Below are 13481 nucleotides of genomic sequence, written 5' to 3'. Positions count from 1 at the left end.
TAAGCTTCCTCCTAATCTTTGCTTTCTTCCTCACTTTAATGCTCACACATTATTATTCAACTATTCAGCTAAGAATCTGTAGTCTGTTTTTTCTCTCATCCCACGTCTGTTTATTCAGAATTCTGAATAAATTCTACAGGTATTTTTGTCAGTTTCCGAGCAGCTAAGCATTACTGGCTAGTCAACCATGCTCACTGGCTCAACTACAAATGTGTGGTTTCCAAATCTCAAATAAGCCATCAACCCTGCATGACAATACTTGTATTCATCTTTAACTGACACTCTTTGTGATTTCCTCTTAGCAGCTTTGTAAAATGTTTCCACTTTTCTCAAACCTAATTCCTCCACCGTTATTTACATCTTCATGCCTCTTTTTCATGCTATTTTCTTTGCTTAAAATGTCCTTCCTTCCACTCTCCCACTGCTTATGACTCCTGTTCAGTCTGATTTCTCCTACGGAGCTCTCATGTCCAGCTCAAACAGCTCCTCCAAGAAGCCTTTCCTCCATGTAAATCATCACTTCCCTTTCTGTGCGAACACTGTCTCAAGAACATAATTCATCATGGCACGGATACCACATTGCAATTTGTTTACATGCACCTCCCCCTTATCGTGGGCAAAGCATCCTATTCCTAGCATCTAGCAGTTTGTTACACAGTAAGCACTTAGAAACTATTCCCATATTAATTGATCTTTGAAGGAACTAGCCCTTCATCCCTTTCACCGAGTATTACACTTAGATCCTGACAAGAAAGAGCTCTGCCCTGAGTCCCACTCTGGCCCTCCTCGGCCCACATGCCTCCACTGGGAAAGGAGCCCACGTAAACAGGGGTATGTGCCTATATACCTCTTTTTTTTTTTTTTTTGAGACGGAGTCTCACTGTCACCCAAGCTGGAGTGCATTGGCGCAGTCTTGGCTCACTGCAACCTCCGCCTCCCAGCTTCAAGCGATTCTTCTGCCTCAGCCTCCCGAGTAGCTGGGATTACAGGGGCCCGCCAACATGCCCGGCTAATTTTTGTATTTTTAGTAGAGACGGGGTTTCACCATGTTGGCCTGGCTGATCTTGAACTCTGATCTCAAGTGATCCACCGGCCTCGGCCACCCAAGATGCTGGGATTACAGGCGTGAGCCCCCATGCCTGGCCTACCTACCCACTTTTAAATGACACTCCAGGTACCCAGAACTTTGCAATTTCTTGCCCAAACACTTTTAACTCAATTTCAGGGCTCACACACGCCTCTTTCCTAGGTCTGTCCTTAGAATAGACTGTGCCACACTTGTGTACACCCTTGGGCCAAGGAGTACTTGTTTGGGGATGGGAGTACAAGAGCTTAGACCTTGTGCATGCATGCAAGGTGTTCACAGCATGTACATGAGACCTCTTTGTGGTGCCAGAAAGAGCCAGGGATGGGGGGAGGAGGTTGGGCTTAACCACATTCTGCTGCAAAACTGTGAATTTATGAATTCTAAATTCCACAGATTTTAAATTTGAACCTTTCAAGTCATTATGAAGGTATATTTATCAAGAGAAAAGACTAGAATATAGTTAATGATTTGCTGGCCTGGTTTATAAGCTTTAAATATTTAGGCCTATTGTGGTAAATGAATGCTTATCCTGGATCTTACAAATGTTAGGGGGAGATCTCCTCTCACTCAGAGTGAAGTTAATCAGTTTTATCCACCAATTTTTATTAAACTAGGCCAGGTACAGTGGCTCACGCCTCTAATCTCTGCATTTTGGGAGGCTGAGGTGGTGGACTGCTTGAGCCCAGGAGATTGAGACCAGTGTGGACAACATGGCAAAACTCTGCCTCTACAAAAAAAAAAACCAAAGAAAAGAAAATTCGCCAGGCATGGTAGTAGTCCTAGCTACTCAGGAGGCTGAGATGAGAGGATCGCTTGAGCCCAGGATGCATAAGTTGCAGTGAACCAAGATTTTGCCACTACATTCCAGCCTGGGCAACAGACAGAGACCCTGTCTCAAAGAAAAAAAAAAAAAAAGAAAGATTATTAAACTAGCAAAATAGATCTAAGAAGCCATAAAAATAGAATCAGGAATAAAGAGAACATTTAAAGTAATTTTCCTTTTTTTTTTTTTTTTTTTTTTTTTTTTGAGACAGAGTCTCGCTCTGTCGCCCAGGCTGGAGTACAGTGGCGCAATCTCGGCTCACTGCAAGCTCCGCCTCCCGGGTTCACGCCATTCTCCTGCCTCAGCCTCCTGAGTAGCTGGGACTACAGGCGCCCGCCACCGCGCCCGGCTAATTTTTTGTATTTTTAGTAGAAACGGGGTTTCACCGTGGTCTCGATCTCCTGACCTTGTGATCCGCCCGCCTCGGCCTCCCAAAGTGCTGGGATTACAGGCGTGAGCCACCGCGCCCGGCAAGTAATTTTCCAATTTCAATAACTAGCTAAATATTAAATGACTGATTGAGGATTTAAACTTTCAGGTCCAAGTTTTTGTTTTTGCCCTCCTACCACTCTGACTCTCCAAAAGCAGCCAGTTTACTAATTAATAAATTAAGTATTATACAGATGTCCCAATACCAAGTATAATCTCAAATACTATTTCTAAATATTGAAAACTTCATACCTAGAATGGTATCAAACTGTTTCGTGGATCCTAAAAGTCAACTGGTGTCCTATTGAAAGAGTTGGTCTTCCTTTCCATTTATCCTGTGAGAACTAGTTTCCCGTAATATATATTAAGAGAAAATTTTCAGTTAAAAAATTTAAAAATACTCTCATGTATAACATCTAGTTCACCTGTTCTTCTCTAGGTTCTCATCATTTCTGTAGTTTAACTAAATATGAATCATACTGAGAACAAGGCAATCATGAAGGACTTTTCTTGAAGACAGTCCAATACAAAGCTGTGGACAAAAAAATCTCAACATGGCCCAGGTGCGGTGGCTCACGCCTGTAATCCCAGCATGAGATTTTGGCAGGCTGAGGCGGGTAGATCACTTGAGGTCAGGAGTTCGAGACCAGCCTGGCCAACATGGTGAAATCCTGTCTCTATTAAAAATACAAAACTTAGCCAGGTATGGTGGTGGGCACCTGTAATCCCAACTACTCAGGAGGCTGAGGCAGGAGAATCAGTTGAACCTGGGAGGAGGAGGTTGCAGAGAGCCGAGATCACGCCACTGTACTCCAACCAAGGTGACAGAGTAAGACTCTGTCTCAAAAAACAAACAAACAAACAAACAACAACAAAAAACACAACATATTGGACAGGAAAGTTATTGGAAACCAAACTGAAAGCACTCTATACTCTAATACTATAAAAAACTATGGACCATGAAATCTTGTTCCAATCACCTTGCCTCAAAGGAGATACAACATAGGTGGGAAAAATATACAATAAAGGTAATTAAAACAAATACGGGGACAGAGAGAGAACCAATGAAAAGGAGAAATAGAAGAAAAACTAAAAAAATAAACTAAATTCTACAGTACTAAAACTAGAAGGTATTCTCAAAATTTTGAAAATTAATACAATTATAGCTATCTTCACTTAGTTCTTCAACATTTACTTACAACTTACGACATGCTAACTTCTATGCTAGGTGCTGGTGATACATGCTAAGTACTAGGTTAGGTGCTAGCAATATATGAGACAAAACATCTAGCCCCTAAACAGTAATAAAGCAGAGCAATAGCTACTCAGGTGAAGGTACTTCAGAATCATAAGCAAGAAAACAACTCTGCCTGGGGACTTCACAAGGTATTAAAGGAAGAGCAGGAATTGGTTAGTCAAAGAAAAGGGTAAGGATAGTCTAGAACAGGAGAGCCTAATCCCTGGGCCATGGATTGGGTCCATGGCTTGTTTGGAAAGCCACACAGCAGGAGATGAGTGGTGGGCGGGCAAGCATTACTGCCTGAGCTCCGCCTCCTGTCAGATCAGCGAAGACATTAGATTCTCACAGGAACACAAACCCTATTGTGAACTGCGCATGCAAGGGATCTAGGCTGCATGCTCCTCATGAGAATATAAAGGCTGATGATCTGAGGTGAAACAGTTTCATCCTGAAACCATCTCCCCTCAGCCTGGGTCCATGTAAAAATTGTCTTCCATGAAACCAGTCCCTGGTGCCAAAAAGGTTGGGGACTGCTGCTCTAGAGGAAAATAATTCTAATGATAATAATATAAATAAAACAATCAAGAGCTAACATTTATTGGACACTTTCTATATGTTAAGCATTGTACATACATTATTCTATTTGATTCTCATAATAATCCTGTGACTTTTATCCCACTTACAAATTAAGTAACTTACTAAAGATCATACAGCTATATAGAGGTGACACTAACAGATCATACAAAACTAAGCTATAGGCCAGGCACAGTGGCTCATGCCTGTAATGCCAGCCACTTTGGGAAGCTGAGGTAGGAGGATCACTTGAGCCCAGGAATTCAAGACCAGCCTGGGCAAAAAAGTGATACCTGTTCTCTACAAAAAAATTTTTAAAAATTAGCCAAGTGCAGTAGCACATGCCTGCAGTCCCAGCTGCTTGGGAAGCTGAGGTGGGAGGATTGCTTGATCCCAGGAGTTTGAGGTTGCAGTGGGCTGCGATTGTGCCACTGCAGTCTAGCCTGGGTGACAGAGTGAGATCCTGCCTCAAAAACAAACGAACAAAAAACTAAGCTGTGAACTATCATGATTTACTTGAGGAACTATAAGTAGCTAGATATAGTATAGCACAAGATAATAATAATGACAGCAACCAGGACTGGGGATATAGTGGGTCAACAAAACAGAAAATAGACATATCTGTCCCTGTCTTAGTAGAGATAATCCTTCCCCACCAGGAAGGAAACATTATCTCCCATCTTATAAATGTAGGAACTGTAATTTGGAGATGTTACGTTCACATACCAGTAATTAGCACAGCTAGAACTGAACTCAAGTCTATCTAACATAAGGCCCAAATTCATTCTACTTTACTACACATGGCTCTATTATTCAATCATTCAACAGAAATATAGCAAGAACCTACTGTTTGTCAAGCACTGCCCTAGGAATACAGAGACAAAAGATAGAGTCCCTGGCTTCAGGAAACCCACAGGCTAGTCAATAGAGTCAAGCAAAGAGTCAGGCTGGTTCGCACCTGTAATCCCAGCACTTTGGGAGGCTGAGGTGGGTGGATCGCTTGAGACGAGCCTGGGCAACATAGTGAAACTCCATCGCTACAAAAAATACAAAAACTAGGCCGGGCGAGGTGGCTCAAGCCTGTAATCTCAGCACTTTGGGAGGCCGAGACGGGCGGATCACAAGTTCAAAGAGATCGAGACCATCCTGGCTAACACGGTGAAACCCTGTCTCTACTAAAAAAATACAAAAAATTAGCCGGGCGAGGTGGCGGCGCCTGTAGTCCCAGCTACTCGGGAGGCTGAGGCAGGAGAATGGCGTGAACCCGGGAGGCGGAGCTTGCAGTGAGCTGAGATCCGGCCACTGCACTCCAGGCTGGGCGACAGAGCCAGACTCCGTCTCAAAAAAAAAACAAAAAACAAAAAACAAAAAATACAAAAACTAGTCAGGCGTGGTAGTGCGTGTCTGTGGTCCCAGGTACTTGGGAGGGAGAACAGCTTGAGCACGGGAGGTGAAGGTTGCAGTGAGCAGTGATCATGCCCCTGCACTCCAGCCTGGGCAACAGAGCAAGACCCTGTCTCCAAAAAAAAAAAACCAAAAAAACAAAACAAAAAAAACAGGAGATGACTTCTGAAGTCCCTTCAAACCCAAGATTCTAAAGGAAAAGAAAGGCTATAACAAGTATATCACAATTACCAAGTGTTCCAAGTACAGTTCTCTCTAACTATCTAACGGGTTTGGATCATAAATAATAATTCCAAATACTATTCTGATACTATTAACAATTTTCTCAGTACTTAAAACCCTAAGACATCCATATTTTCAACCATTCGAGTAATATGAATTGCACATTTTTAAAATTTTAGGAGTATGAAATTAACTACAATGTCACAAATTCCTTAAAAACTCACAGCAAGTAATATTCAAAACTGGCTCCAGAACTAAATGACATCTTAAACAGGAAAATGATTATTTCTACTTCACTGTCACCACGCCCTACAACTGATAAGTAACAATAAAGAAAAAAGATTTCAATCCACTGAAGTAGGAAAATGCCCTATAGTGTACAGAAGAGCTGGCCCATCATTCCAGATCTCTAAATAGCTTCCCTCTTCCTTCCCATTAGGTAAAGAGGATTGATGTCATGTTACAAGTTCTTACGAGATTATTTGATTCAAAAAGCTACTCAATGAAATTCAGGATTCATCTCTGAATACAGTAAATCCCAAGTCAGTGAACAGACTTCAAAATTGTGAGGCAGAGACAGTAAACAGTGTCGTGAAGAAGTCAGCTCTTCACTTTCAGAGTCTGGGTGCAAAATGGCAACACCAGAGTCATTAAATTAATCAATTTTCTTAGTCTTAATAAACATTTAAGATGAAACACTTAGGTGCGGTGGCTCACGCCTATAATCCCAACACTTTGGGAGGCCGAGGTGGGCGGATCATGAGGTCAGGAGATCGAGACCATCCTGGCTAACATGGTGAAACCCCGTCTCTACTAAAAAAATACAAAAAATTAGCCAGGCGTAGTGGTGGGTGCCCATAGCCCCAGCTACCCAGGAGCCTGAGGCAGGAGAATGGCATGAACCCAGGAGGTGGAGCTTGCAGTCAGCTGAGATCAAGCCACTGTACTCCAGTTTGGGCGCAGAGCGAGATGCTTTCAAAAAAAAAAGTTTCTATAACAAAAGTCCATGTCACATCTAAAAGCAATAATATAAGACTAGCAGAGCAAAAATGTAATTAAAAGTATATAAACAGCCAGGCATTGTGGTGCACGTGCCTGTGGTCCCAGCTACTCAGGTGTCTAGGGTGGGAGGATGGCCTGAGCCCAGGAGTTTGAGGCCACAGTGCACTATGATCACATATTCCAGCCTGGTAACATAGCAAGACCCCATCTTGAAAAAAAAAAGTATATAAACATATTTTTACTGGTGGCCAGAGACCAAATTTGCCCTCCTCCCTGAAACAACTGGGGGGAAAAAAAAGACAAAATACATAACATTTTTCAAGACATTGGACATCAGGCAACAAAAGACAGTGATCCCCAATAGATGGGAAACAAGCATGAATCCAACAACTGCTCCAGCATTACAGCCTTGAAAGAGTTTCCAGGCCACAGAACAGGAAGAGGGGAATCCAGGCAGAGCACAATGGTCTGAGCTGAAGAGACAGAACTGAGTCTGGAGACAGCAAGGTAGCTAAAGGTGACAGCAAGGTAGCTAAAGTACACAGGGCAGAGTACTTAAGAGAGCTGCACAGTGAGAAAGATCTGCAAAGGGTATCCCTCAAGTCTGAGTACTTATCAGAATGTAAGTGTGAGGAAACTACCCAAAGATAGTGAAAGAAACACCAAAAAGATTGAGAGCGAACACCACCAAGTAGGTCCTGTTCCCACCAGCTAGAGTATTCGGAGGGGTTTTGCCTCAACAGTGTGACAGAGTGGTACTGCCTAACAAATCTTAAAAAGCATGTCCCCAAAAGATCAAACTGTTTTCAGGTAACTTAATGCATCCCAGAACAAAGCTCAAGATTTTTGTATTTAATGGAATACAAAAATATCCAGCACCAAACAAGTTAAAATTTCAAATGTCTGGCATCAAATAAAAAAAAAATCACCAGGTATGCAAAAGCAAGAAAACAGAATCCATAATGGGGAGAAATATCAATCAACCAAAACCAACCCCAAAATGACACAGACAGAATTAGTAGACATAGACGTTAAGCCAATTATAACTATATTCCATATGTTCAAGGATCTAGAGAAAAGACAGAGCAGGAAAAACATAGACATGGAAGTATTATATAAGACAATTTTTAGAGATGAAGCTATAATATCTGGAATGAAAAATACGGTGGGTGGGATCAAGAGCAGAATAAACATTGTAGAAGAAAAGATTAATAAGTTTGGAGACATCACAACAGACTATTCAAAATGAAACAAAGAAGACTGAAAGAAAATTGAATTAAACATCAGTAAGTTTTAAGACAACATCAAAGCGACTAGTATATATGTAATTGGACTTTCAAAAGGGTGAAGAGATAAAAAAAAATATATATATATATATATATAGTAGCAATAATGACTGAAACTTTTCTAAATTTGATAAAAACTACAAACCCACAGATCCAAGACACTCATCGAATTCCAAGCACAAGAAACATGGAAAATATATAAATAGTTTCACTTACAAAGGGTTCTTGCCCACAATTTAATTCTGTAATTAAATGTACTGTAGAAATTAGACTAGGCCTAACTTTTACATTTACTAGGTACAGAGTTACAACTACAACTGACACTTTATAATAAAGTACATTAAAGCATACATTAATCTAAGTGCTTAACAGAAATCCTAATGACTTCAAAATTAACAAAATACAGCTTTTAAAACAATGTATATTTTGTTGCCCTATCAGTTAAATAATTAAAATAAATGTGTTGATCTTCTTTTAGCAAATTATTCAAACAAAGCAAAAGTATACTTTTTTTCTTTTCTTTTCTTTTAATTTATATAGGTCATTTACAACAGAATTAGGACACCAAAAAAAAAAAAAAAATCTAAAGAAACTGAGAGGTGGAACTGAAAATACAGAAGCAGAGTTGTGGTTTGGAAAGGAGCTACCCCTCATGAAAAACAGCAACCTGGCAACCACTATTTTGGAATACCATCATTTTCAAAATATACATATATTTTTTAGCATAAAACTGCATTCGAAGTGGAAACAAATTAATGTATTTGTTTTTAGCACCTCAGTTAAGTATTTAGGATGCAAAAAAAAAAAAACCAAATTTTTTTGGAAAAAGAATCGTTCAAATAAAATTAAAGTGGAAAATTAAAGTAATCTATTTCCCTATTTTTGTGAACACACATTTTTTTTTAGCACACAAATTCAAAATTTTCTGTCTAAAAATAAGCACATAAAGAGACATAGGGGAACAAGTTCTGAATATCTAGTGTGATGGCTACCCTTTCTGTCATGTAGTTTCCCCAAAACAGAAGTCAGTTTATTATCCTACCATTTTGCTTAGGAAATAGTTAGATATTTTGAGGATAAAAAATAATTCCATTACACAGCTGTCAAAAATATATTTACTAACCCTGGAAATAATGTCTACGCTCTTTTTTCCTTTCTTAAGGAAAACATATATACATATTCAGATAACATACATATTTCTTTGGGTGCCTATGAAAATAAAACACTGGTTGAAAATGTATAATAGTATAATACTTCCCTGTAGGATCAACACGTACATGAAAAACAGCCCACAAATATCTTTGAGCACATAGAGAAGTTAACGAGAGCAATTTTTTATAGATTTGACTTCTACCGTCTTAAACATAAAAATCTAAATCAATAAAATACAAACGATAAGGTTATCAGAGCAGTAAGGTAGACTTATTCTCTAGTAACAACTATTCATTAATAACACACCGATTTCCCATACATATAAAAGTTCCAAACTACCTCTTCTAATCAGATTTTATTAAAGAGAAATAAGCCTAAGTACGCATTACTTTGAGCACAACTGAAAAATTCAGTTTGATAAACTACATTAGCGTACTTAGAATGCACGTATGCTACAATATCTGTAATTGGATAAAAACTGAGTTTTAATTTTACTAATCCAGCTACCAATATACTTTCACTATTCAATTCCCATCTCAAAAGCATACTTTCCTACTTAGTACAAACCCAATATTATAAACACAAAAGACAAAGATTTGCCCACTAAGTCGTTATCTAATTGTTATTAAGACTTGATACTTGCATTTCAAAACCTGTAAGAATACCTTAAAATGATCCCTAAAATATTAAGCAACCTAATAATTCACACAATAAATCATCTCATCAAGCTTTAGTTATTACAGGCATTTAAATTACTTACTACAGCAAGAGTCCTCACCAATCAGAACCGTTTGAAATTTTCCCTTCTGAAATCTGCTATTACTTAACGAGTTTCAAATTTTGAGCCACTTATTTCTAGATATAGAGGTTAATAAGAAACATTTCTGCATCAAATGCACATAACTTCACAGTAAAGTCTTTTTTCCTATCTTAAGAAACCAGATTCTCATTCTCTCTTTTATTTTACCAAATTATCAAAGAAGACACAATGTGGCTTGGATTTCAGTACTGAAGACAAGTGACGATACATGGTTGACAGAATGAAAAATTAAAGTTTCACAATTTTAACAGGTAGAATTACTAGGTTGTGATAATGGGCTGAGCGCATAACATTATCATTCCTTTCAAGATCTAATTCTTAAACCACCTGAATTTTTCTGGCCAATGAAGCAAATTAGGGGCTTAAAACATCGTGTCTCAAAGTTCACCGTATGCTATTTCTCAAAGAAAACAAGTTACCTAGGAAAGAAGGAAGAACTTACATTTGGAGCATGACCTGGTTCAGGAACACCCCATCCACCAAAGCCACATATTCATCAAGGTTGGTCCCATTTCCTGCAGTCAGAGGTCCAAACGTTTTAACCTAGAACAGAAGGATCACCACGACATGAACGCCCACCTCCATCTCTGCAGCCACAAATAACGCAGCAAAATATACAATAAAGGACACCCCACTTACCCAAGTGACCAAGGGGCTGGTCATGAACTGCTCCAGAAGGGGAGTAAAAATTTCGTTCTCCATTTTACAGAGTATGTATTTGAAAAAAGGAACTACCACAAAAATACGCCTAGGGAATTGGTCACTAAACGTGGAAGTAAGTATAAATCAATGAAAGTCCATTTCGGCAAGGGAGGAAAATCCCATCGTGGAGGAGGGGGGCACTCTCCCTCCTCAAAAAACACCCCAGAGGGAAACAAGCCGAAATCCCAAGAAGTGGCTTCGACGACGGACACCACGAGCAGCAGCCTGCGCTGGAAATGTCTGTACCGGGCGAGGAGGGGCAGAGAAAAGGCATCTGGAGGAGGAGGAAGGGAAAGGGGGCTGGAGCCCAAGACAAAAAGCCCGTCAAGGTTGTCCAGCTCCTGGAGGAGCCAGACCAGCGAAACTGCTCCCAATGAATTAATCCCAACGTGGGCTAAATGAAATACGTTAGACAGAGACCACGTTAAGGATTCCGAGGGGCCGCCAGACTCGACCTCGGCGTTCCGACCTCTACACGTTCCACCCACCGATGGGCATGGAGCCGCTTTCGACCCGCGGAGCCTCCACTGCCCGCAGCCCCTCAGCACCAACAGGCAGGGCTCACCCCTTCCCCCCGAACAGACACCATCCCTCCGCCGCCCTCAAGCCTTGCCTCCAGCCCCCTTCCCCTCCCGGGGGTGGGGGCTTGAATGCGTGTCCCTAACCCCCCAGCTTCCTAAGCCCTGCCAGCCTTTTCAGCGCTTCTCTGGGAATCCCTGGCACAAAATCACCGCCGCGCTCCAGCCTCCTCCGCCCTCTATGGAGAAGCCGGAGTAACGGCCTCAGAACCGCAGTGCCGCATCACACCCCACCCCTCGCCGCCCGCCAGAGCCGCCCGCCAATGCCGGGGACGGCCGTCAAAGGGAGCGCGCAGCTTCCTCCGCGCCGATATCCTTCCGCCGACTCCCCGCCCCTCCCGCGCAGCTGCCTCTGGATTGTGGGAGAAGAAAACCGCTGCATGAGCGCGCTCCCGAGCGAGCGCGCCCCCGGGCTAGCCCCGCCGCCGCCCAGATCCTGGCGGCGGGCGCGGGCGTGGACGCGCGTTCGCTGCAGCTGCTGGGGAGACACCCCGCTCCTCGCTTGCGCCCAGGCTTGGGGGGCGGGGACAGGGAAGGCAGAGCAAGGGGTCTGTCTGCTCCCTCGCTCGCTCATGCGTAATTATGGTTTATTTCCTCCCCGAGTGCCTTCTTTGATATGTGAAGGAAAGGGAAAGAAATCCTTCTCTTTTAAACGTGAGGGTTGCAGACAACCTTTTTCGGACAGTTTGATGTGTTCTGTAAAGCATGCCTTCCCCCCAGCAAAATGGAATAGGAAAACTCACTGCAGCAAATGGCAGAGGGACTTGAGCCGCAACTTGGTGGGTTTTTTCTGCTTCTTTTTTTTTCTTCCAAATCCAGTCCACTAACGCATGAATGTTCTTCAGAGTTGCAAGTGACATACAGTAAGATTTTTTAAAAACCAGAGCTGTCTGTCAGCACGTTGGTATTCCCTGACTGGAGCAAACGTGACTCAGACATTGTTTTTTGGTTTTGTTTTGTTTTGGCCATTGAGGGGTCGGGGTGGGGGGGAATCCCAAGCAAAATCAAGAACTACAAAGAAGAAACATTTGGAAGTCATCCAAGTTGGGTGACAAACAGATTACATATTTGTCATAAATCTCCATGCCATGCACGACTGGAACCTCGACATAATTTTAAGTTCCCTGGCAAAATCAAATGTTACTCCTCATTTAAAAGGAAAATAAAGACTTTTTTCCTGGGGTAAAATGGGCATGTAGAATGCAATCTTTTTTGAGAAAAGATAATATAGTTTTATAATGTGTGCTATGTTTACATTACATAAATATTTACATAGAGTATATATTTTAAATTAGCAGTAAAAATGTCTCTGTCATCACACAATTAAGAAACAGCACAATTTCTTAATTGGGTAGTTGGGAACCTGGACTCTGAAGTCTTCCTGCCTAGTTCCAATATGCACCAGCTGTGTGAGCCTAGGCACGTTATTGAGGCTCTCTGTGCTTTGGTTCCTTCACGTGTAAAGCAGGGCTAATAATAGGGGTAAGTGAAATGGCAGCTTATAGTAAGTGTTCTATAAATGTCATTAATGTTGTTTTTAACATTATTCCTTCAAAATAAAGAACCTTTATGAAAAAACTTGAAATGTAACCTTTCTACTTCAGTTACAGGAGAAAGGATCTTGCTTTGAGGAGTAGGGAACTGAATGCCCTTTGAAAATCATCTTAATTAAAATTAGGATGCATTCATGTGGCACTTTGCTAGGTAGTATACAAGTAGAACCTTGAATTTCCCTAGTCAGTACACAAGCCTTCAGACATCCTTATTGCTAGCAATCTTTTCCATCTACTCTTGATGACTTTTTAAAAAGTCTTTTAGATATGGGAGTCTCACTATGTTGCCCAGGCTAGCCTCAAACTCCTGGCCTCAAGTGACCCTCTCACCTCAGCCTCCCTAGCAGTTGGGACTAGACGTGTGAGCCACCACGCCTGGCTTGGTGACTCCTTTTTTTATTTGTTTTGTTTTTTGAGACGGAGTCTCACTCTATTACCCAGGCTGGAGTGCAGTGGCACGATCTCAGCTCACTGCAACCTCTGCCTCCAGGGTCCAAGTGATTCTCCTGCCTCAGCCTCCCGAGTAACTGGGATTACAGGTGCCCGCCACCACCCCCTGGCTAATTTTTGTATTTTTAGTAGGGACGGGGTTTCACCATGTTGGCCAGGC

General features: G+C 41.6%; 1 protein-coding gene across 18 annotated transcripts in view; it reads right to left on the bottom strand.

Moving 5' to 3' along the window:
- CCDC88A (coiled-coil domain containing 88A) overlaps window positions 1–11518 on the bottom strand; it is a 130668-nt gene extending 119150 nt beyond the window's left edge. For all 18 annotated transcript variants that reach the window (XM_005575836.5, XM_005575837.5, XM_005575841.5 and 15 more), the window contains exons 1-2: window positions 10678–11518; window positions 10481–10581 (exon numbers count right to left, since the gene is read on the bottom strand). In XM_005575836.5, coding sequence (XP_005575893.1) covers window positions 10481–10581; window positions 10678–10740 — 164 coding nt within the window. In that variant the 5' untranslated portion in view covers window positions 10741–11518. The remainder of the gene's footprint in view (window positions 1–10480; window positions 10582–10677) is intronic.
- Window positions 11519–13481: the final 1963 nt, after the last annotated feature.

Source organism: Macaca fascicularis, chromosome 13, assembly GCF_037993035.2.
Source record: "Macaca fascicularis isolate 582-1 chromosome 13, T2T-MFA8v1.1".
NCBI classification, from domain to species: domain Eukaryota; kingdom Metazoa; phylum Chordata; class Mammalia; order Primates; family Cercopithecidae; genus Macaca; species Macaca fascicularis.
Note: the sequence above shows the minus strand (reverse complement) of the source record. Positions and strands in the feature narration are given on the sequence as shown.